This window comes from Oncorhynchus mykiss, chromosome 30 (genome assembly GCF_013265735.2).
Source record: "Oncorhynchus mykiss isolate Arlee chromosome 30, USDA_OmykA_1.1, whole genome shotgun sequence".
Classification (NCBI taxonomy): Eukaryota; Metazoa; Chordata; class Actinopteri; order Salmoniformes; family Salmonidae; genus Oncorhynchus; species Oncorhynchus mykiss.
Genome location: NC_050570.1, coordinates 12365528 through 12391234, shown reverse-complemented (window position 1 = coordinate 12391234; position 25707 = coordinate 12365528). Strand labels below are relative to the sequence as shown.

The window sequence follows — 25707 nt, the reverse complement described above, 5'->3', positions numbered from 1 at the left end:
TCGATGAATACGGCTGCACAGTATTGTCTCTTATCGATGGTGGTTATGATATCGTTTAGGACCTTGAGCGTGGCTGAGGTGCACCCATGACCAGCCTGAAACCAGATTGCATAGCGGAGAAGGTACGGTGGGATTCGAAATGGCATTCAGGTCTGGAGTGAACCAAGGGCTATATCTGTTCCTGGTTCTACATTTTTTGAATGACATGATAAGCATGACGCTTATCTAAGATGGTGAGGAAGGCACTTTTAAAGAATAACCAGGCATCCTCTACTGATGGGATGATGTCAATATCCTTCCAGGATACCCGGGCCAGGTCGATTAGAAAGGCCTGCTCGCTGAACTCTTTTAGGGAGCGTTTGACACTGATAGAGGATGGTTGTTTGGCCGCAGAGCCATTACGGATGCAGGCAGAGGCAGTGATCGCTGAGATTTTGGTTGAAGACAGCAGAGGTGTATTTGGAGGGCAAGTTGGTTAGGATGATATCTATGAGGGTGCCTGTGTTTACAGATTTGGGGTTGTACCTGGAAGGTTCATTGTGATGCTGCCACCCGTGCTTCACGGTTGGGATGGTGTTCTTCGGCTTAGAAGCCTCCCCTTTTTCCTCCAAACATAACAATGGTCATTATGGCCAAACAGTTTTATTTTGGTTTCATCAGACCAGAGGACTTTTCTCCAAAAAGTGTGATCTTTGTCCCCATGTGCAGTTGCAAACTGTAGTCTGGCATTTTTATGCCAGTTTTGGAGGAGTGGCTTCATCCTTGCTGAGCGTCCTTTCAGGTTATGTCGATATAGGACTTGTTTTACTGCGGATATAGATACTTTTGTACCCGTTTCCTCCAGCATTTTACAAGGTCCTTTTCTGTTGTTCTGGGATTGATTTGCACTTTTCGCACCAAAGTAAGTTGATCTCTAGGAGACAGAATCCGTTTCCTTGCTGAGCGGTATGACGGCTGCGTGGTCCCATGGTTTTTATACGTGCGTACTATTGTTTGTACAGATGAATGTGGTACCTTCAGGCATTTAGAAATTACTCCAAATGATGAACCAGACTTGTGGAGGTCTACAATGTTTTTTTTCTGAGGTCTTGGCTGATTTCTTCTGCTTTTCCCATGATGTCAAGCAAAGAGGCACTGAGTTTGAAGGTAGGCCTTGAAATACATCCACAGGTACACCTCCAACTGACTCAAATGATGTCAATTAGCCTATCAGAAGCTTCTAAAGCCATGACATAATTTTCTGGAATATTCCAAGCTGTTTAAAGACACAGTCAACTTAGTGCATGTAAACTTCTGACCCACTGGAATTGTGATACAGTGAATTATAAGTGAAATTATCTGTCTGTAAACAATTGTTAGAAAAATGACTTGTGGCATGCACAAAGTAGATGTACTAACCGACTTGCCAAAACTATAGATTGTTAACAAGAAATGTGTGGAGTGGTTGAAAAACGAGTTTTAAATTACTTCAACCTAAGTGTATGTAAACCTCCGACTTCAACTGTATATCTAGGTTTTGCATGTGGAGGAATTGTACCAAGACATTTGCGGTTTCAGCAGAAAGGGAAATTGGGAGATCCAGAGCTGAGCATTAGCATCTGTGTGAGAGTTTGTGCTGAGAAAGAGAGAAAGGGACATGAGATGACAAACATTGATTTTTTTTTATTTTTTAAAATTTAACTTGGCAAGTCAGTTAGAAACAAATTCTTATTTACGATGACAGCCTACATCGGCCAAACCCAGACGACACTGGGTGAATTGTGCGTAGCCCTATGGGATTCCCAATCACGGCCGGTTGTGATACAGCCTTGATAAAGATAAATGAAGGGAGATTCGGGAGAAAACTTACGAAATGACAGAGGGATAGATGGAAAGGGACAAAGGGAATGTTAGAAAAGAGGAAACCGATGCAAAGGGATGGGACAAGTGCAGTAAGAGGGAGAGAAAAAGAGAGATGAGAGTGGAACAGACCATGCCGGATAATACCATGTCATTTTCGGGTCTGACACGGCATGTTCCCCTTCTGGTCTAAAGACGTAGAAAGATACAGCTGGATTTGCATGATCCCACAGTATCATGACTTTGTGGTCAATGTCATTGGACCCTTACCAGTGAATTAATGAAGCTGGGCATCCAATCTGTCCTGCACTTCAGACAAAGCACAAAAGATCTGCCAGTCCCCTGCATGCATAACTCAATGTACTGTACATGTTGAAAAGTGGGTGACACGTATTAGAAACCAGATACCCCCGTGTATATGGTCTACAATGCATAAGAAGTAGAGTGATGACGTATCAGTTGTGTGCTCTATGATGAATGCGTAGGGGTCAATAAGAGTGTGTTAACAGCGCCATTGAAAGCTACAGGCCCCATAATGTCTCACTGTGTAGTCATATATCTGTTTGAGTGTGTGAAGAACAGAATGTGGTATCCAGACCGCAACTGAAAGCACCCTGCGGTTTTAGCAGTGGCGAGTGTGTGTGTGTGTCTCAGAGACACCATGCTGTGAGGGTGACCACAGGGAAACCATGACGGAGGCGGATCGATTGGGCACTTCTCCTTCTCCTCCCCTCCCAATTCCCCCACTCTCTCATTTTCCGTTATCCTAATAACCTCCTTTCTTCTCTAACTAGCCGTCTTCTCAAAAGCCGGCTCTGCCAATTTCACACACTATTACTGACGATTCGCCAGAGGAGATTGATAAATGGGGAAACATTTCTATTTTCACACTCATCTGCCCTGAAAAACCTTTATTTAGGAGGGTGAATTGATTGATAAGCATTAAATGACTCCTGTCAAATAAATCCTCTTTCGTTTAAGAGGCTATGATATTAAGTACTGTATTCCACCTAATCAGAGGAAGTCTGAAATAACTGGAGAATGTGTGAAGACAAAATCAATAGTCTTACAGTATATAAAAAAAGGAGGATAACATTTTGTTTTGACGTTTTTTTCTCCCAGTTACAAACAAAACACTGAAATTCTCAAAATTGTGGAACTTTTTAGTCATGTATCCACATAGGATTTGTTTGTGCATGTGTGTATCAAATGAACGTTTATTGGTTGCATACACAGTTTAGCAGATGTTTTAGCAGGTGCAGCTAAATTATTGTGTGTGTAGCATAGGTCATCTCTCTGCTGTCACACAGTAATGTTTATCCATGATGAAGGACAGGTAGGCTAGTGGACAGAAGTCATGAGTGGTCCAAAATCAAATGTATGTCAAACTCCATGATACAAATTCATGTTAGATGGGAGTTATGATTGACTTTTAAGCTTGTGATACTGTACATACATAATGTAGGTCGTACCTGTATTCTACGGAGTTTGGCAAAATGGGTAGTTTGCACAGTTTGGTAAAAGCAGAGTATTGTTTTCCTTTGTGACAGAAAGGTTTTGTCTTATCATCCTTAATAAAATAGCACAATGTGAAACTGCTTCTTCTTAATCAAGAGAGGATTGACTACACATAACACAACATATTACTCAATGCATTGGTCTAGGCTAGGGGTTGTTGATGGAGATGACCCCGATGAGTCCTACAGATGACCCCAATGAGTCCTACAGATGACCCCAATGAGTCCTACAGATGAGATGTTGAGTGGGTGTGGACAGGCCACCCTGGTGATAAGAGGAATCTTGTCGGAGTGGGTTAACAAATTATGCAATCACGCAACCATATGCTAATAGCGCCTATCTCCACTGATAAGGATGATCGCTAAGGCAGAGGATCAAAGCTTTGCTGCTTCTGTCAAGCAGAAAGACGGAATTATACATTCAGGAAGGGTGGAGAAGGAGAGAGTAAGAAATGGAACGTGTGAGAAAGCAATGCATATTGTAGCATTTTAAATATTCATCGTTATTATTGTCAGCAGGGGAAATGAGGGGGAAGAAAGTAAAACAGATTTGCCTGAGGCGCTGCAAAAAGCAAAGAACTCAAGAGTTTGTATTTTGAAGGAGAACACAGTGAACTATTAGAAGACGAGAGAGAGAGAGAGACAGAGAGAGAGGAGAGAGAGAGAGACAGAGAGACAGAGAGACAGAGGAGAGAGAGAGAGAGAGAGAGAGAGGAGAGAGAGGAGAGAGAGAGACAGAGAGAGGAGAGAGAGAGGAGAGAGGAGAGAGAGAGACAGACCGAGAGAGAGACAGAGAGAGAGAGAGAGAGAGAGAGAGAGACAGAGACAGAGACAGAGACAGAGACAGAGACAGAGACAGAGAGAGAGAGAGAGAGAGAGAGACAGACAGAGAGACAGGAGAGAGAGCGAGAGAGAGAGAGACTGCGTCGTTGAATTAGGGCACGACGCAGCAGAAATAGCCCGTGGTAAAACCTTCAGGTGTTGATGTAGTGACAGGGCACTAATGCTTTATTATTTTTTTTACCTTCCCTCCCGATCTCTCACACAGCCATGTAGCCTACCGTCACGGACTGGTAGGCCTGCATTTCAAAGACAAACCATTGGATTGACGATGAGCACAAAGTACCTGATGTGGTTTTCAGTCCCACATTGCTGAGCAACAGTCTGTGACCTCTCACCTTAAACTGCCGGGCGACCTCTACATGGTTGTCGTAGACCAATACGTTGGCTGTGAGGTTTGCCATGTCCTTGGACAACGTGGGACATCCTTCAAGAGTGTTGGGCTCCACAAATACATCTAGCAGGGGGTGAGGGCACTTTGATCCGTCCCAAACCTGGAGAAAGAAAAAGGTTGATCATTATTAACTTACACAGAGGGAGAGAGAAAGAGTGAACAAGACGGAGAGCCTAAAACCGAAGAGGAAGACAACAGAACAAAACAAGTACAAAACAAGTCAACGACTCAAGTTGTCAACTGCCATACAAAATGTCTAAGTGTAAAAAATGTAATAATGGAAAGAATGCGCTACAAAGTGAGAACAAATAAAAAGGAGGGAATCACAAGATGGCCCCCCAGGCACTAGTAATCTAATGTCATGTTGCCATCCCAACACAGGAGGGTCATGAGCCTCAAATTCTGTGGTTTATCACTGCGTCATTACCCACAATAAGGATCTTATGTAAACATACATGACTATTATTAAACTGAGTGGAGTGGCATCCCAATGAGGACAAATTACCTGAGGGTTGACACGGTCCCTACCTCATAATGAGTATGTTCTTTGGCATAAAGTGTCAACACTCACAACTGCATCATTGCACTAAGCCCATGTCTTTTTACGTCTTCATATATATTTCAAACTGTATAAGCAGGGAGATGAAGTGCTCGCAGATATAAGTAGAAAAGAAAAAAGAAAACGTCTTCCCCGCCTTTGCCACAAACTGTTAAGAGGGATGCTCAAAGACACACACTAGCCTAAATCAGAAAACGTTTTTCTCATCATTATGCTTTTGCTAAATGTCAAACCTTTTATTCACTGTACACCAAGGTAGCAATCCGACGACCAAAATATCACATTTTCCACTGGATTTCCAGAGTTTCCTAGCTAACGGATTCAATACAGTCGCTAAAGAAGTGGAAAAAGGTTCTTCATGGTTCTTACCTTCAACAGGGTGCAGCTGCTGTCCACAGGGGCTTTAGCCAGCAGTTGGCAGGTCAGGTCAAAGTAAGTCTTGGGCTGTACTGCCGACAGGGGTACACAGGGCTGGGCAGGAACCAGAGACTGGTTGGCCGCCCATGTGCGCAGGGCCTCCACGACCTGGCAGTCTTCCTCCCCAAATTTGAAGGACTCGCTGGAGGTACGAGGGACCACGGGACTGCCTACCATTCCATCAAAGGTGACCACAGAGAAACCATGGCTGGTCAAAAGGCTAATGGCTCCATTAAAAAGCTGGGTCTGAGAGAGAAAGAGATTTGAGCTTTGTGACTGGATAACCTCAAACATTTCAGCAAGGCTCACATTCTAAATATCAGTTCATTTCAAATTACAATAAGGTCAGAATCAATCTTGGGCAAGTCCACAGTAAGAGTGATGCTGAGACTAAGATTTCTCACTTTAAAATAATGTCAAACAAAAACCAATGATTGCAAAGTTAAACAAACCATCCAACTCTACGCTCAAGGATGACCTTTCATAATTTCCACAGAAAATTTTACAGATGCAAAGTTTGGTAACAGAATGACGGCACCAACTGCACAAACTGTTATTCTGTTACAAAACGTTGCATCTGCACTGCTCTTCAAGGAAATGTGTTTTTGTAAACTGTTCAGTTAAAGTTGTCTGTGTGGCCTCCCGAGTGGTGCAGGGGTCTAACATTCAGACCACACAATTTACACATGCTCGCGCGCGCCAACAAGCGTCTGCGTTACCATGCTCTAAAATAGAATAGAAGTCAGTTCTATTTGTGACACTGAACGCCTTGCAAGTCCTGCCTCTCCCATCTCCTTATTGGTTTATCGAAGCATATACCCACATGCCATCTCCTCATTGGTTATACCCACGTGGGTGATTGAAAGATGAACTGAGGTCGGTCGGTCAGTTGTGGTGATACACCTTATTAGAAAAGGTTAGATGCCAATCGCCATATAAAGTCCAAAAAAGAAAAAGCCTGGAAGGAGGAGAAATGACTAGAAACAATTCGGTTGACCGTTTTATGTGTGGATTAATTGTTGGAGTATAGGACCTTGTGCATTGAAGGTAAAACAACAACTCAATGTTTATATCCCAGGCCAATGTTGACCTAAATGACTAATGATCCAAATCCGGCTTTAAACTTCTTCACAACAGTATCTCGGACCTGCCTGGTGTGTTCCTTGTTCTTCATGATGCTCTCAGCGCTTTTAACGGACCTCTGAGACTATCACAGTGCAGGTGCATTTATACAGAGACTTGATTACACACAGGTGGATTGTATTTATCATCATTAGTCATTTAGGTCAACATTGGATCATTCAGAGATCCTCACTGAACTTCTGGAGAGAGTTTGCTGCACTGAAAGTAAAGGGGCTGAATAATTTTGTACGCCCAATTTTTCAGTTTTTGATTTGTTAAAAAAAGTTTGAAATATCCAATAAATGTCGTTCCACTTCATGATTGTGTCCCACTTGTTGTTGATTCTTCACAAAAAAATACAGTTTTATATCTTTATGTTTGAAGCCTGAAATGTGGCAAAAGGTCGCAAAGTTCAAGGGGGCCGAATACTTTCGCAAGGCACTGTAAATTGCCATGAATGTTTAATGCTTTTCGACCTGTCCCCAAAATAATATAATCGGTTCAGAGTTTGTTTTGATATTTCAACCTGCATGTCGTGATCTCGTTTGGTGTGGGGGGACAAAATCAATCTGCGCGCGTGTCCGGTTTGGGCATGGTGTAAGGCACTGCATCGCAGTGCTTGAGTCGTCACTACAGACCTGGGTTCGATCCCAGGCCGTGTAACAGCTGGCCGTGACCGAGAGACCCATGAGGCGGCGCACAATTGGCCCAGCATCTTCCGGGTTAGGGGAGGGTTTGCGGCCGGGATTTCCTGGTCCCATCCTGCTCTAGCAACTCCTTGTGGCGGGCCGGGCACCTGCAAGCTGACTCTGGTCGCCAGATGGGCTGGTGTTTTCTCCCGACACATTGGTGTGGCTATCTTCCGGGTTAATCAAGCAGTGCGGCTTGGCAGGGTCATGTTTCAGATGACGCATGGCTCTCAACCTTCACCTCTCCCGAGTCTGTAGGGGAGTTGCAGCGATGGGACAAGACTAACTGCCAATTGGATATCACAAAAAGGGGTAAAAGTACAACAACAAAAAAGTCGTCCTTATGGTTTGTTTAACTTTGCAATCATTGGTTCTTGTTTGGCATACATTTTAAAAAGTGAAAAATCTGATTCTCAGCATCACTCATTTACATTTTAGTCATTTAGCAGACGGTCTTATCCAGAGCAACTTACAGGAGCAATTAGGGTTAAGTGCCTTGTTCAAGGGTACATTGACAAATTGTTCACCTAGTCAGCTCAGGGATTCGATCCAGCGACCTTCCGGTTGCTGGCCCAAAGCTCTTAACTGATAGGCTACCTGCTGATCACACATTTACCTTGACTCTGTGTAGGCGTATGATGTCTCCCATTTTGAAGATTTTAGGGTGTTCCTCGAGCTTGTCACAAAAGATGGTACAGCCCACTTTTTGATTTGATTGGTCTGTAATCTTCAGTGTGGAGCAGTAATCTATGGGGGATAGAAATCAGGACCACTGTCAGATCAGATTCCAGATATGGCCTATGGTCTGCTGAATACTGAGACGGGCCCTAGTATGCACATCTCATTGCAATGTGATTTGAGACAGCCCAAAATGATTGCTTGCTTTAAACATACTTTGACCGCAGCTTTCAAAAGGCAAGGTTCTCAACCTTCTTATGCTCCCAACAAAAGCCCTTCTAATGCAGTGTTTCTCAACTCTGGTCCTTGAATACCCTCAACGGTACACATGTATTTTAGAGCCCAGATAAGCACACCTGATTAAACTAGTCATCAAACCCTTGACTACTTGAATCAAGTGTGTTTATTTGGGTCTACAACAATGTGTACTTTTGGGGGTACTCGAGGATTAGAACGCTGAGACACTGCTCTATTGGAAGTGATTTGGCTCATTTAAATTAGTCTGTGGGTACAAGGGCCATTGAATGCTGCAATAGAGGTCCACCCACAAAGACAATTTGATTGTAGAACTGGAATGCGGTTTACTGCAAAGCAGCACACAACAGTACACAATGTAAGAAATACACTCACCGGATGGTTTTATTAGGTACACACCCCAGTTCACGAAAATGGATCGCTCCTACAGACAGTGAGTCACGTGGCCGTGACTTGCTATATAAAGCAGGCAGACAGGCATCGAGGCATTCAGTTAGTTAGATTGAACGTTAGGTCACTCGTTTTACCTATTCTAAGTGACTTTGAGCGTGGTATGATCGTTGGTGCCAGGCGTGCCGGACCCAGTATCTCAGAAACGGCCACCCTTCTGGGCTTTTCACACACGACAGTGTCTAGGGTTTAACGAGAATGCTACGACAAACAAAAAATATACAGTCAGCAGCAGTCCTGTGGGCGGAAACAGCTCGTTGATGAGAGGTCGAAGGAGAATGTTAAGAATCGTGCAAGCTAACAGGCGGGCCACAAACTGACAAATAACAGCAGTACAACAGTAGTGTTCAGAACGGCATCTCGGAAAGCACATCTCGTTGGTCCTTGTCATGGATGGGCTACTGTAGCAGACTACCAGAGGGTTCCAATCCTATCAGCAAAAAACAAGAAGAAGCGGCTCCAGTGGGCACCCGATCAACACTGGACAATTGAGGAGTGGAAAAACATCACCCTGTCTGACGAATCACGGTTCCTCTTGCGTCATACTGATGGCAGTCAGGATTTGGCGTAAGCAGTATGAGTCCATCATGCCTGGTGTCAACAGTACAGGCTGGTGGCGGTGGTGCATCGCCGTCCAATCTGCAGCAACTGCGTGATGCCATCGCGTCAGCATGGACCAATACCCATCTGGAACATGTCTGACTTGTAGAATCCATGCCCCAAAGAATTCAGGCTTTTCTGGCGGCAAAGGGGGGTCAGACCCGGTACTAGATGGGTGTACCTAATAAACTGTATATAATAACATTAGATTCCTAGGCTGAGGGGTGGTAAGGGGTCATCTGGCTAACACCTAACTCTGTGTTCTCTTCGCTGTGTAGTCAAGTGTGTGGCGTCAACCAGGCTAGGTAAGGGGCTCATCCATCTGCCACCCCACCAGTGTCTCAACTGATGGATTCTCTTAATATCTCCCTTCTGCTGCCACTAGGATTCAGTAGCATGACAATACATGGTCAGTTAATGCTGTACTACTAACACTGCTGTTTAATTTATTTATTTATTCAATCATTACTCAATCCAGTTTGGCTTAAGGGGGAACTATTTGTATGAGGCTCCCACAAACAAAAAGGACCCCAAGGTACACTGTTTGCAGGCTTTGTGAGACGCACAAGAAAATGTGAATTGGAAAGGCATGGACATATTACTGTCATTCAATATTGAGCTCTTTCTTTCATTACGGTACTTCCCGAGACAAGAGGGGTTCAGAGATTACTACTAACCGACTGTCCCCTCAGGTCAAAAACAAGGCATAAATGGCTTGGCTCGTAAACGTTGTGCTCCTCAAAGCATATCAAGTCTGTTGTGCTTGCCATATACACGCCTTGTGAAAATAAGCAGAGCAAAGCCCTGACCACACAAGAATAATAATTTTGTAAGGTACTTCCACATTAAAATGGTAAATGTTACAAGTTGGATCACACACAGATTACAGCTTTTCAAAGCATTAACACATGCTTTGCTCAGGCCCCATTTTACCACCTTAAGATCAGTTAACTATACTTAAGCTATAAGGCCCGAGAGGGTGTGGTATATGGCTAATAAGGGCTGTTCTTATGCACGACGCAACGCGGAGCCCTTAGCCATGGTATATTGACCATATACCATAAACCCCAGAGGTGCCTTATTGCTATTATAAACTGGTTAACAACTTAATTAGAGCAGTAAAAATACATGTTTGTCATACTTGTGATACAGTGCCTTGCAAAAGTATTCACTCCCGTGGCGTTTTTCCTATTTTGTTTCATTACAACCTGTAATTTAAATGGATTTTTATTTTTATTTCATGAAATGCACATACACAAAATAGTCCAAATTGGTGAAGTGAACTGAAAAAAAAAAAAACAGAAGTGGTGCGTGAATATGTATCACCCCCTTTGCTATGAAGTCCCTAAATAAGATCTGGTGCAACCAATTGCCTTCAGAAGTCACATAATTTGTTTTTAAAAAGTCCACCTGTGTCTAATATAAGTGTCATATGATCTGTCACATGATCTCAGTATATATACACACCTGTGCTGAAAGGCCCTGTTCTGAGAGTCTGCAACACCACTAAGCAAGGGGTACCACCAAGCAAGCTGCACTATGAAGACCAAGGAGCTCTCCAAACAGGTCAGGGACAAAGTTGTGGAGAAGTTCAGATCAGGGTTGGGTTATAAAAAATTAAAAAAACACACAGAGCACCCTTAAATCCATTATTTAAAAAATGGAAAGAATATGGCACCATAACAAACCTGCCAAGAGAGGGCCGCCCACCAAAACTCACGGACCAGGCAAGGAGGGCATTAATCAGAGGCAACAAAGAGAACAAAGATAACCCTGAAGGAGCTGAAAAGCTCCACAGCAGAGATTGGAGTGTCTGTCCATAGGACCACTTTACGCCATACACTCCACAGAGCTGGACTTTACGGAAGAGTGGCCAGAAAAAAGCCATTGCTTAAAGAAATAAATAAGCAAACACATTTGGTGTTCACCAAAAGGCATGTAGGAGACTCACCAAACATATGGAAGAAGGTACCCTGGTCAGATTAGACTAAAATGTTGCTTTTTGGCCATCAAGGAAAATACTATGTCTGGCGCAAACCCAACACCTCTTATCACCCGGAAAACACCCGGAGAACAGTGAAGCATGGTGGTGGCAGCATCATGCTGTGGGGGTATTTGTCCATTGGCAGGGACTGGGAACTGGTCAGCATTGAAGGAATGATGGATGGCGCTAAATACAGGGAAATTCTTGAGGGAAACCTGTTTCAGTCTTCAAGAGATTTGAGACTGGGACGGAGTTTTCACCTTCCAGCAGGACAATGACCCTAAGCATACTGCTAAAGCAACACTCGAGTGGTTTAAGGGGAAACTTTTAAATGTCTTGGAATGGCCTAGTCAAAGACCAGACCTCAATCCAACGGAGAATCTGTGGTATGACTTAAAGATTGCTGTACCCCAGCGGAACTCATCCAACTTGAAGGAGTTGTAGCAGTTTTGCCTTGAAGAATGGGCAAAAATCCCAGTGGATAGATGTGCCAAGCTTATAGAGACATACCCCAAGAGACTTGCAGCTGTAATTGCTTCAAAAGGTGGCTCTACAAAGTATTGACTTTTGGGCGGGGGGGGGTGAATAGTTACGCAAGCTCAAGTTCAGTTTTTTTGTCTAATTTCTTGTTTGTTTCACAATAAAACATATTGCATCTTTAAAGTGGTAAGTCTGTTGTTTAAATCAAATGATACAACCCCCCCAAAAATCTATTTTAATTCCATGTTGTAAGGACACAAAATAGGAAAAATGCAATGGGGGGGGGGTGAATACTTTCGCAAGCCACTGTATCCCACGGCTGTCAGCCAGTCAGCATTTAGGGCTCGAACCACCCTGTTTATAATTGCTTTTTTTGCCATTTGCATCACAGGCACTTGCATTCAAAATGGATCTTTCATGCAGAGTTTTCCCTCCAGACACAATAAAGAACCAACTTCTCCATTCTGGGCCACTGATTCAATTGGACGAGATGGCCCAGCACATTGTACAGTACATCAAAATCAAGTCAGATATCTACAGGGTTGGTTGAGTGGGATGAGGATTGATTTTTCACCACTTTATGTCAGCTTGCATGACAAGATCTAATGCTCGATCAATGCTTAGGGTGTGTTAAGGCAGAGATTAACCGCACGAGGACTCAGTGACTGTGATTTAATACAGGGTGCTGTAATTGACCTTGTAATTTTTACAATGTGTTTGTATTGTACAAAAAGTAATTGGTTTGGAATAGTAGCAATAAAGAGCAGACACTGTAAATGTTGTGCATCCGGTTGTTCTGTTCTGGAGATTATTGGACAACCATAATAAAAACCATTGGTGATAAAAGAGTTGGAGAAGCTAGAGATTAAGAATATTAGGTGGATATGAGAGGGGGAGATAAGGAGAAGAAAAGAGGAGAAGAGGAAGAGAGGAGAACAAGATAGGAGTCAGAATAGGTGCTATGAGGACAGGATAGGACAGAGTATGTTCGTATAACAGCAAAAGAGCGAGGTTCCCTTACCCCGGACAACCACTCTGCGTGCCCTTCTGCAGCAAGGTTTTTTCTTCCTCTGTGTGAACAAACCTCGCCACACTGCCTGACTCCCGGCAAGGGCAGACCAGTTAAAAAGGCAGTCGCAGCACTTCCAAGTCAAAGGTCACGAGTCGAAGGGCTAAGCAACACCGCAAGGACTCATATGTACCCTGTGATGTTAGGTGCTTAGAGAGAGGGTGCAGAGAGAGGTCCTCTTTTTCCCATTGCCAGCCTCCACCTCACCTCCCCCGCCCACCAAACCCTACGCCTCTACAAATGCTTGTTTAATGAGATCACAGTACAGTAACCACTACCCAACCTACCCTGGATGACACCACCTAGACACACCAACAAACCCCTTATTATCTCGCAGCAGCAAGTCAGGGGGTCCAGTAGTCATAGCAACCAGCCTGTTAGTTGAATATGGACTTCAAAGTGCTTTGCTGAGTAGGAAGTGTGTCCATTTCTGCCTGTAGAGTATCTTAGCACAGAGCCAACACCTTGAACTGAGCTCAACATGGGGCTGGTGGAATATCACCATATTTGTCTATACCATGTTAGTGCATTTGCAGGGCAGGTTGACCTACCTGTCCCCTTGGTCCGGAATGGCTGCTTGAAGAAGGTGACCACAGCGTAGACATTCACCACTACACCAGGCTTCAGGTCGCTCAGTGGGACGTAGGTGTACTTAACCACCTTCACTGCCTTAGTGACCTGAAGACAAAGACTACTGCATTACCATTCAGGATCGGACAACAATTTAAGTAAAGAGAGAATGTCTATTTGTAAATGACTTCCGAGAGAACAACAGTCAGTTGTAGAGACTGGATATAATCAGTCTCTAAATTGATCGATTGGACAGAGTAAAGTTGTTTTGGGATCAGTAAGAGTGATTTCAGTAGAAGGGCCAAAGGCCAGCTATTTTATATGTATTCAGTACCATAAAGATCCTGCAAACCATTACACAAGCAGGTTCACATTGGGATGAACATCTGATGACATGAGATTTTTCAGACAGGCACAATACGGCATCTGACAGCCCCCATAAAACCAAGGTCTTTGAGCTAATGAGTTCACAGACTGACCTCAGTGCTGGCTGGAGAGGTTATTTTGCGGGGTACAGATGCTCTCAGGCTTACAGTAGATGGCCACACCTAGGACACAGAGAAAAACATTTCAGAAAACTAAAGGGTCACATTTTATTTAAACCCTCCCTATAATTAACAACCACCGTAGGAATCCCTCCCTAAACATGTACTCACATACATCCAGGCATCATCTCCAGCTAGCTGCAGGTTACAGGCATGGAGCTTGTCCTTTTGAGCTGTGGGAGAATTGCCCACAGAGAAGCCAGTCACCAGCAGCATGTCCTTGGTGAACAAACGCATGCAACAGAGACAGAGAGAGTTATGTGGTGTGGTGAGAGGCGAGATAGCACTGCCCCCCCCCCCCCACCCCCAAATATTAAAACAATAATAATAAACGATGTAAAATAGCATTGACCTATATTAAACTTATCTGGGATACTTGGGATGTCCCTAACCTAACTCTTACCCTAACCAACCATTTACAATTGAATGGGGTAGGGAAGTCCCAAGGATAGCACAGACCGTTTAATATAGCAGATGTTGTGGTAAGAAATACAGGCTTGTGAGTAATACGCTACACTCAAAATAGAGATAAGCCAGTTGTATTTTGCTTGGTGAGCAGTGTGTGACTGTCCTCCAAATGGTTTAACAGTGTTCTCTGACATAACTCATACAGCAGACAAAAGGAAGGGAGATATACAAAGTAATCATGTTACAGTGGATTAAACAAACCATTGTTTGACAGACTACTCTACAGCCACGATAGCCAATCCCTTTTCCCGCTACGTCTGCTCAGAATGTGATGATTCTTCTCCTCCCAGGGATGTTCTGAGACAATAGGTCAGCCATGTCTAACACTGGTGCATCGCTCAGCTCATTCAACTTTGTCTGTGCATTGGTCTTAAATGACATGGATGCCTGAATCCTATCATTGGGTTTGAGTGTCATTTTATCAAGGTTAATAAAAAGATTTGCTGATCAGTCACCACCGTTACAGAGCATGTCAACACTGCTACAGAGAGAGCATGTAGGACGTCAACACTAATACAGACTAGAGGACATAAACAACCAAAATGACTAACATCCCTATGTCTTCGCACTTAAGAGTCTGTCTGATCCTCAGACTCTGAATAGCATCTTTAAGATCAAACTGTTGACTTAATCTACTTCAATGTAGATGATAATTGCGTAAGAACTCGCTCCACAAGGAAGATGCTCTCTCTCATTGGGAGTGTTGCAATTTTGCTCACAATGACTAGAGCTCTGATCAGCAGTTAACGCTCCTATCATCTCTTTTGAAGATTATACCACTCCTCAAAGCCATATGGAACTGAGGATAAGCATGCAGCTACAATATGGAACTGAGGATAAGCATGCAGCTACAATATGGAACTGAGGATAAGCATGCAGTTACAATATGGAACTGAGGATAAGCATGCAGTTACAATATGGAACTGAGGATAAGCATGCAGTTACAATATGGAACTGAGGATAAGCATGCAGTTACAATATGGAACTGAGGATAAGCATGCAGTTACAATATGGAACTGAGGATAAGCATGCAGTTACAATATGGAACTGAGGATAAGCATGCAGTTACAATTTGGAACTGAGGATAAGCATGCAGTTACAATATGGAACTGAGGATATGCATGATGTTACAATATGGAACTGAGGATAAGCATGCAGTTACAATATGGAACTGAGGATAAGCATGCAGTTACAATATGGAACTGAGGATAAACATGCAGTTACAATATGGAACTGAGGATAAACATGCAGTTACAATATGGAACTGAGGATAAACATGCAGTTACAATTTGGAACTGAGGATAAGCATGCAGTTACAATATGGAACTGAGGATAAACATGCAGTTACAATTTGGAACTGAGGATAAGCATGCAGTTACAATATTACAAAATTCAGCGTTATATTCTGTCAGATAACACAGCCACCTACACCATTAACGTCCATTACATTCCAATGAAGATTTTTGTGGCCACTTCCTGAGTAAGTACAAATCAGGGCCATTATTACACTGTGTTTGAGATCCTATAGGGAATGGTCAGAGACCTACCCCTTGACTGACGGATTCGGAGTAGTCCTTCGCCAGCACACCAAACAGGATGATATTGATGGATGAGTGTTCCAGGGACATGTTCTGTTGGGAGTCTACTTCTGACGGAGGCAGAGACAACTCTTAAGCAGAAGATAGTTTACACACGCAGCAAATTTGACAGATGCAAGACATATTCAGAAAATATCTGAGCCTGTACAGCTTTAAGGGTATTCTATTATTAGGGCTACAGTTCAATTAAATGTCACCCAACTCCACACAAGGTGCAAGTTCAAAATTGGATAGAGGGCAATCCGTTTTCCTGTCAGTCATTGCATATCTTAGAGAGCTATAACTCAACTAGCCCATGTCAGCTAATGTTTTTCAGCCCATAGATTTTGTAGTAATGTTTGGGTCACTCAAACATCACATGAACACACATTGGACATGGCAAAATGTATAGAATTGCAGGAAATAAGCTTTAAACCTGCAACATATTCTCTCCACCAACAAGAGGGGTGTGAACAGTTTGTGTCATGAACAGTGCCTATAGAAATAGACGTGGCATGCGAGGGGGGAGGGATGTTCCCCAGTGCTGGAAGGGGGGCCTGAGTGAAAAAGTTGCTCTAAAAGGGACAATGCAATCAGCATCTCTGAAATGCTCTGTACACTACTAAGACAATTAGCACTTCCCTATAATTCCAACCGCTCTGGGTTGTGTAAATGTCAGCAGAAGAACACAAAGTGAAAAACATTATCAAAAAATAGCACTGATCATTCTGTCACGACTGACAATTGCTGTGGTAATACAATTATTACACAAGACAAGGAAACAAGGCATATTTCAAATGGGTTTGAAGTACTGTATTAACAAGCGAGATAACTCTCTCTGAATAAGCAGTGCTGCTGTATGAATGCTAATCATAATGCAGAGGGATATATGTAGCATGGACGACACAACAAAGAAGAAATGGCCTTTTTCAACAATCCTATTGAGATCCATTCCAGCTGAACGGCTTACAGTGGGAGTGAGACAATCGAGCCAGCTGAGATCTAACACAGCCAGCTACATGCCCTCCAAGGAAATTCCACCAATGCATGATTGGGCAGTCACTCCTTCATTGTATAGGCCTACATCCTTCTGGGCCTAAATGTTTTCTCATATACAATACCTTGAATCACAGTCTTCAGGACATAGTTGTCTTCTCCCATGGATACCAATGGCCCTTTGTGAACTACTCTCCCCTGGCAGAATAGCAGAAAAATACAACTTTAGATGAATGGTAAAACATGTCAAATCGGTCAAGTCCACAAGCCAATTAGCACATAACTCCCTTATACGGAAATTTGTTGTTAATTGCTTTGTCTGCTTTACAATCATCTGCCATCTACCTTGAAAGAAGGTAAATAAATAAACTGTGGAGAGAGGAACATGGATAAATAGACAGAGAAAGGAGAGTGAAACAGAAAAGCAGGCAGTGGAGGACAGGAGCGAGAATGCAGGAAATGGAGAAGAGGGGGATTTATGGAGATATAAGAAACGAAGCGTAGCGGAAGGGTTTGACCTGACCGAGACACACCTTCACAGTCTTGCCAGTGCAGTCTGAGGTAGGGCTGAGGAGTGGAATGGGGATCCTCTGGAGTTGAGAGGGAACCTGGGTGCCGGGACCGGGCCCGTCCTTGACCACAAGGACAGGCATTACATCAAGAATACCTGATGAAAAACATACATTTACATTTTAGTCAATTAGCAGATGCTCTTATCCAGAGCTACTTACAGGAGCAATTAGGGTTAAGCGCCTTGCTCAAGGGCACATAAACAGATGGTTCGAATCCCTGAGCCGACTAGGTGAACAAACAACCTCTCGGTTACTGGCCCAACACTCTTAACAGCTGGGCTAGCTATACACTATGTAGCCTATTGTCACAGAAATAACAGACATCTGTTCAAAAAAAAATAAATAGGCCAACAATGAAATGACTAAACTTCAAAATACAACTGACTCATCAACAAGCAAAAAGGTGTATGTTTATTTCCCCCAGGCAGTTGACTGAGAACACATTCTCATTTACAGCAACGACATGGGGAACAGTTACAGGATAGACAAATGAGCCAATTGGCCATGATGGTATGAGGGCCAGATTGGGAATTTAGCCAGGGTTAACAAGTGCAATGGGATATTTAGTAACTAAAGAGAGTCAGGACATCACTGCCCTGGGGCATTTGGATATTTTTATTTTAGACCAGAGGAAAGAGTGCCTCCTACTGGCCCTCAACACCCCTTCAGGCAACATCTGGTCACCCCCATCAAGGGACCAACCAGGACGAACCCTGCTTAGCTTCAGAGGCAAGCCAGCAGTAGGAAGCAGGGTGGTATGCTGCTGGCATATCACAAAAGCCTTAGCGAGGGACACAGGAGAGGTGTTTTAGATGCATTCCCAGCAGGTGCTAGGTTGTTACCTGTCAGTGTGAGTACTTGTTTGCTTTGGGGGGATTTGACTGGTGCATCCGACTCCCACAGTGCTACATTGTGTGGCCAGCCTTGGAGGCAGCCAGTCAGTTAACCATTTAGTCAGTCAGAATGAATTTCGACTAGGGGGGAGGAGCCACAGGCACAACGTGTGAGCCTGCTGGGAGGCTCATTGTACTAAGAACTGTCAATTGTTTACTTTTGAAAAAACGTTCCGACTTAACCAAGAACATCTCCATTTCATCTCTAATCCCTCAGTCACAACTCTCTCTAGAACAGTCTGTCATTCTTTTCCAGCTCCATGTAAAACTAAAAGAGGATAGTCTGGCTCCTAGCTCTCTCCGTGTGCATCTTACCCTCAGAACAGCGGCAGCGACACAGTGGGGTTGAGGAGGGGTAGAGGCGCACCAGCTGTAAATACCACCCACAGCCCTGGAGCTTGGTGCCAGCCTGTACCCAGTGAGATGGCAGACGCTCTGGCCTAGGTCCTGCGGTGGAGAGACAGCTGCCTCAACCGTTCCTCAGTCGCCAACCCCCAGCCCTGCCTGGCTCCTTCAAACCACAAGGCGCTCGTTAAGTAAAGAGGCTAATTCAAGTTCAGCCAAACAAATGATTAATAGAGAGGTTTAAATGGCTGAATAACGCTGGAGAATGAGGGAGAAATACTGGCTACTATGGGTTTGTAGGTTAGTACATTCCAGTGTTCTGTAGTGGATGACCAACTGAGTGATATTGAGGACCAAATTAGACATAAACTACATGACATAATGCTCTTCTGAACTAAACACTCCCAAACAAGACCTGAATATTGAGAGTGGATAAGCTCCCAGCTGTCAATTATCATTGGCCAATAGTTAGGCTACATTAGTAACGCGTAAACATGCTAACAGCCTCTGCCATTTATCAAGGGCCTCAAGAATATATATATATATATATATATATATATATATATATATATATATATATATATATATATATATATATATATATATATATATATATATATATATATTTTTTTTTAGAGGGTGGATAATCTTTAATACTGCAAGTAGATTGTGGCTTCTATCAATGTAACTGTCTGGATCATTTTGAATCCCCCATACACATATATACACACACACACACACACACACACAGTACCAGTCAAAAGTTTGGACATACCTACTCATTCATACACTTAAAAAAGTATACATTGTAGAATAATAGTGAAGACATCAAAATTATGAAATAACATATGGAATCATATAGTAACCAAAAAATTGCTAAAACAAAATATATTTTATATTTGAGATTCTTCAAAGTAGCCACCCTTTGCCCTGACAGCTTTGCACACTCTTGGCATTCTCTCAACCAGCTTCACCTGGAATGCTTTTACAACAGTCTTCGAGTTCTCACATATACTGAGCACTTGTTGGCTGGTTTTCCTTCACACTGTGGTCCAACTCATTCTAAACCATCTCAATTGGGTTGACGTTGGGTGATTGTGGAGGCCAGATCATCTGATGCCACACTCAATCACTCTCCTTCTAGGTCAAATAGCCCTTACACAGCCTGGAGGTGTGTTGGGTCATTGTCCTGTGGAAAAACAAATGATAGCCCAAATCAGATGTGATGGTGTATGGCTGCAGAATGCTGTGGTAGACATACTGGTTAAGTGCGCCTTGAATTCTAAATAAATCACTGACAGCGTCACCAGCAAAGCACCCCCAAAACCATCACACCACCTCCTCCTCCATGGGAACTACACATGCAGAGGTCATCCGTTCACCTATTCTGCGTCTCACAAAGACACAGCGGTTGGAACAAAAAATCTCAAATTTGGACTCATCAGACCAAAGGACAGATTTCCACCGGTCTAATGTCCATTGCTCGTGTCTAAGGCCCAAGCAAGTCTTCTTCTTATTGGTGTCTTTTAGTAGTGGTTTCTTTGCAGCAATTAGACCATGAAGGCCTGATTCACGCAGTCTCCTGCATGTTACTTGAACTGCAGAGTTCTGTCACACTATCCAGGTCTATGCCCAAACAGGTCGAGCTTCTACTTTTAAAGATCCATCTCTCCAGAAATAAGTCCTGCACTGTTGCCACTTGTTATAGACCCTCACTCAACTCCCAGCTGTGCCCTGGACACCATATGTGAACTGATTGCCCCCCCATCTATCATAAGAGTTCATACTGCTAAGTGACCTAAATTTGGATATGCTTAACACCCCGGCCGTCCTACAATCTAAACTAGATGCCCTCAATCTCACACAAGTTATCAAGGAACCTAACAGGTACAACCCCAACCCCAAATCAGTAAACATGGGCACCCTCATTGATATCATCCTGACCAACCTGCCCTCTAAATACACCTCTGCTATTTTCAACAAGGATTCTCAGCGATCATTGCCTCATGCCTGCGTCCGTTATTGGTCTGCAGTCAAACGACCACCGCTCATCACTGTCAAGAGCTCCCCGAATCACTTCTGCGAGCAGGCCTTTCTAATCGACCTGGCCCGGGTATCCTGGAAGGATATCGACCTCCTCCCATCAGTAGAGGATGCCTGGTTGTTCTTTAAAAGTGCTCTCCTCACCATCTTAAATAAGCATGCCCTATTCAAAAAATTGCAGAACTAAGATCAGATATAGCCCTTGGTTCACTCAAGACTTGACTGCTCTTGACCAGCACAAAAACACCATGTGGCGCACTACACTAGCTTTGAATAGTCCCCGCGATATGCAACTTTTCAGGGAATCCATACCAGGAACAAATACACACAGTCACTTGCGAAAGCAAAGGCTAGCTTTTCAAACAGAAAGCACTAATTCCAAAAGGTTTAGGGAAACTAAAGTCTATGGAGAATAAGAGTACCTCCTCCCAGCTGACCACTGCATTGAGACTAGGAAACACTGTCACCACTGATAAATCCACGATAATTTGAATAAGCATTTTTCTATGGCTGGCCATGCTTTCCACCTGGCTAACCAAATCCCGGCCAACAGCTCTGCACTAGAGGTCAACCGATTATGACTTTTCAACGCCGATACCGATAGCGATTATTGGAGGACCAAAAAAGCCGATACCGATTAATCGGACATTTTTTTTATTTGTAATAATGACAAATACAACAGTACTGAATTAACACTTATTTTAACTTAATATAAAACATCTATAAAATCAATTTAGTCTCAAATAAACAATGAAACATGTTCAATTTGGTTTAAATAATGCAAAAACAAAGTGTTGGAGAAGAAACTAATATGTGCCATGTAAAAATGTGTGCCATGTAAAATATGTGCCATGTAAGAAAGCGAACGTTTAAGTTCCTTGCTCAGAACATGAGAACATATGAAAGCTGGTGGTTCCTTTTAACATGAGTCTTCAATATTCCAAGGTAAGAGGTTTTAGGTTGTAGTTAATATAGTTTTATAGGACTATTTCTCTCTATACCATTTGAATTTCATATACCTTTGACTATTGGATGTTCTTATAGGCACTATAGTATTGCCAGTGTAACAGTATAGCTTCCCTCCCCCTCCTCGCCCCAGGAACACGTCGACAACAGCCACACTCGCGGCCCTTGCAGCGCAAGGGGAATAACTACTCCAAATCTAAAAGCGAGTGACGTTTGAAACAGTATTAGCGCACACCCAGCTAACTAGCTAGCCATTTCACATTGGTTACACCAGCCATTAGGCTGATAAGCTTGAAGTCATAAACAGCACTGTGCATGCGAAGAGCTGCTGGCAAAACACATGAAAGTGCTGTTTGAATGAATGATTACGGGCCTGCTGCTGCTCAGTCAGACTGCTCTATCAAATCAGACTTAATTATAACATAATAACACACAGAAATACGAGCCTTTGGTCAGTAATATGATCGAATCCGGAAACTATCATTTCGAAAACAAAACGTTTATTATTTCAGTGAAATACGGAACCGTTCGGTATTTTATCTAACGGGTGGCATCCCTAAGTCTAAATATTCTTGTTACACAACCTTCAATGTATGTCATAATTATGTAAAATTCAGGCAAATTAGTTCGCAATGAGCCAGGCAGCCCAAACTATATACCCTGACTCTGCGTGCAATGAACTCAAGAGAAATGACACTAATTCTCTCTTTCTTTCTCTCGCTCGGAGGACCTGAGCCCTAGGACCATGCCCCAGGAATACCTGACATGATGACTCCTTGCTGTCCCCAGTCCACCTGACTGTGCTGCTGCTCCAGTTTCAACTATTCTGCCTTATTATTATTGGACCATGCTGGTCATTTATGAACATTTGAACATCTTGGCCATGTTCTGTTATAATCTCCACCCGGCACAGCCAGAAGAGGACTGGCCACCCCACATAGCCTGGTTCCTCTCTAGGTTTCTTCCTAGGTTTTGGCCTTTCTAGGGAGTTTTTCCTAGCCACCGTGCTTCTACACCTGCATTGCTTGCTGTTTGGGGTTTTAGGCTGGGTTTCTGTACAGCACTTTGAGATATCAGCTGATGTACGAAGGGCTATATAAATAAATTTGATTTGACACCATTTCACCTGGTTAATATTGCCTGCTAAACTGGATTAGTAGTTATAACTAGTGATTATGATTGATTGTTTTTTATAAGATAAGTTTAATGCTAGCTAGCAATTTACTTTGGCTTCTACTGCATTCGCGTAACAGGCAGGCTACATGTGTAGTGCAATGGTTAGAGCGTTGGACTAGTTAACTGTGCGGTTGCAAGATTGGAACCCCTGAGCTGACAAGGTGAAAATCTGTCGTTCAGGCCCTGAACAAAGCAGTTAACTCTTGAAGCTAGGGGGCACTATTTTTATGTTTGGAAAAATAACGTTCCCAAAGTAAACGGCCTATTTCTCAGGACCAGATGCTAGAATATGCATATAATTGACAGATTAGGATAGAAAACACTAAAGTTTCCAAAACTGTCAAAATATTGTCTGTGAGTATAACAGAACTGATATTGCAGGCGAAACCCTGAGGAAAATCAAACCAGGATGTGGCTTCTATTTTGAAAACTCCATGTTCCATAGCCTGCAGTTGCTCCATTTAAAGGGATATCAATCAGATTCCTTTTCCCATCACTTCCTCAAGGTGTCAACAGTCTTTAGACATAGTTTCAGGCTTTTTAGAAAAATGAGTGAGAAAGATAACATCACGTCATTGTATGGCCGGGTGCCTGCAGTGTGGGCAGCCATTTCCCTCTCCTACTGCAAAAGACAGTTGCGGTTGATATATTATTGATTATATATTTTTATAACAACCTGAGGATTGATTCTAAAAAACGTTTGACATGTTTCTGTGGACATTACGATACTATTTGGAATTTGTCTGTGTTGTCGTGACCGCTCTTTCCTGTGGATTTCTGAACATAATGCGCCAAACAAACGGAGGTATTTTGGACATAAAAATAATCTTTAAGGAACAAAAGGAACATTTATTGTGTAACTGGGAGTCTCGTGAGTGAAAAAATCCGAAGATCATCAAAGGTAAACAATTAATTTGATTGCTTTTGGTGATTTGTGACCAAGCTACTTGATGCTAGGTGTTCATAATGTTTTGTCGAGCGATCAATAAACTCACACAAACGCTTGGATTGCTTTCGCTGTAAAGCATATTTTCATGACAGGAAATTTTTGTTGTTTTCTGACATGTTTTTTGTTTTCTGACATGACAGGTGGATTAACAAAAAGCAGTGTTTTGCTATATTGCACTTGTGATTTAATGAATATAAATATTTTTTGCAATATTATTTGAATGTGGCGCTATGCAATTCAGCGGTTGTTGATGACAATTATCCCGCTAAAGGGATGGGTAGCATCAAGAAGTTAACCCACAGTTCCTAGGCCGTCATTGAAAATAAGAATGTGTTCTTAACTGACTTGCCTTGTTAAATAAAAAGGTATAAAAATAAATGTAAAAAAATATATATTTTTAAATAAATCGGAAATCGGCGCCCAAAAATACAGATTTCCGATTGTTATGAAAACTTGAAATCGGCCCTAATTAAATCGGCCATTCCGATTAATCGGTCGACCTCTACTACAAATACCTAGGTGTCTGGCTAGACTGTAAACTCTCCTCCCAGACTAACATTAAGCATCTCCAATCCAAATTCAAATCTGGAATCGGCTTCCTATTTCGCAACAAAGCCTCCTTCACTCATGCTGCCAAACATATCCTAGTAAAACTGACTATCCTACCGATCCTTGACTTCAGCATTTACAAAATAGCCTCCAACACTCTACTCAGCAAATTGGATGCAGTCTATCACAGTGCCACCCGTTTTGTCACCAAAGCCCCATATACAACCCACCACTGCGTTGGCTGGTCCTCACTACATACTCATCGCCAAACCCACCCGCCAAGCCCTGCCTTATCTCAGCTCACTGATCACCATAGCAACACCCACCCCCGTAGCACGCGCTCCAGCAGGTAATTTCATCGGTCATCCCCAAAGCCAACACATATTTGGCCGCCTTTCCTTACAGTTCTCTGCTGCCAATGACTGGAACGAATTGCAAAAATCACTGAAGTTGGAGACTTACATCTTCCTCACTAACTTTACGCGCCAGCTGTCAGAGCAGCTTACCGATCGCTGCAGCTGTACAAATAGCCCATCTGTAAATAGCCCATCCAACCAACTACCTACCTCATCCCCATATTTGTTTTTCTGCTCTTTGCACACCAGTATCTTTACTTGCACATCCACATCTGCACATCTATCCCTCCAGTGTAAATTATTAAATTGTAATTACTTCGCCACTATTGGCCTATTTATTGCCTTACCTCCTTACTTAATTTGCACACACTGTATACAGATTTTTTTATTGTGTTATTGACTATACGTTTGTTTATCCCATGTGTAACTGTTGTTTTTGTCGCACTGCTTTGCTCTATCTTGGCCAGGTCGCAGTTGTAAATGAGAACTTGTTCTCAACTGGCCTACCTGGTTAAACAAAGGTGAAAAAAAATAATAAAAAAAAACAATCTGAAGCATTTATTTGGGCTGCAATTTCTGAGGCTGGTAACTCTAATGAACTCTGGGTCTTCCTTTCCTGTGGTGGTCCTCATGAGAGTCAGTATCATCATAGCGCTTGATGGTAGCTCTTGATAGCCCTATCCAAGCACCTATCTTCTGTATACCACCCCTACCCTTTAGTATAAGAAATAAAACACTAAGTTTTGAATCCTGCGTCGTTTGGTGTGTCACTTCATAAACCATGTTCCATGGAATCGGTATATTGAAAA

At 42.9% G+C, this 25707-nt stretch overlaps 1 protein-coding gene across 9 annotated transcripts in view; it reads right to left on the bottom strand.

Moving 5' to 3' along the window:
• The window catches only part of pot1 (protection of telomeres 1 homolog), a 48767-nt gene that overhangs the window by 10569 nt on the left and 12491 nt on the right, over nucleotides 1-25707 (bottom strand). For 3 of the 9 annotated variants that reach the window (XR_005040859.1, XM_021598823.2, XM_021598827.2), the window contains exons 2-11: nucleotides 18830-19025; nucleotides 17583-17716; nucleotides 17175-17247; nucleotides 16024-16124; nucleotides 14120-14227; nucleotides 13943-14011; nucleotides 13445-13571; nucleotides 7994-8124; nucleotides 5519-5812; nucleotides 4535-4690 (exon numbers count right to left, since the gene is read on the bottom strand). Coding sequence is in view for 8 of the 9 variants with exons in the window: in XM_021598823.2 (XP_021454498.2) it covers nucleotides 4535-4690; nucleotides 5519-5812; nucleotides 7994-8124; nucleotides 13445-13571; nucleotides 13943-14011; nucleotides 14120-14227; nucleotides 16024-16124; nucleotides 17175-17247; nucleotides 17583-17702 (1179 nt within the window). In the remaining variant the exon portion in view is untranslated. Of the gene's footprint in view, nucleotides 1-4534; nucleotides 4691-5518; nucleotides 5813-7993; nucleotides 8125-13444; nucleotides 13572-13942; nucleotides 14012-14119; nucleotides 14228-16023; nucleotides 16125-17174; nucleotides 17248-17582; nucleotides 17717-18829; nucleotides 19026-19833; nucleotides 19912-25707 lie in introns of those variants that run through there. The other 6 variants (XM_021598824.2, XM_021598826.2, XM_021598825.2 and 3 more) reach the window with 6 other exon arrangements.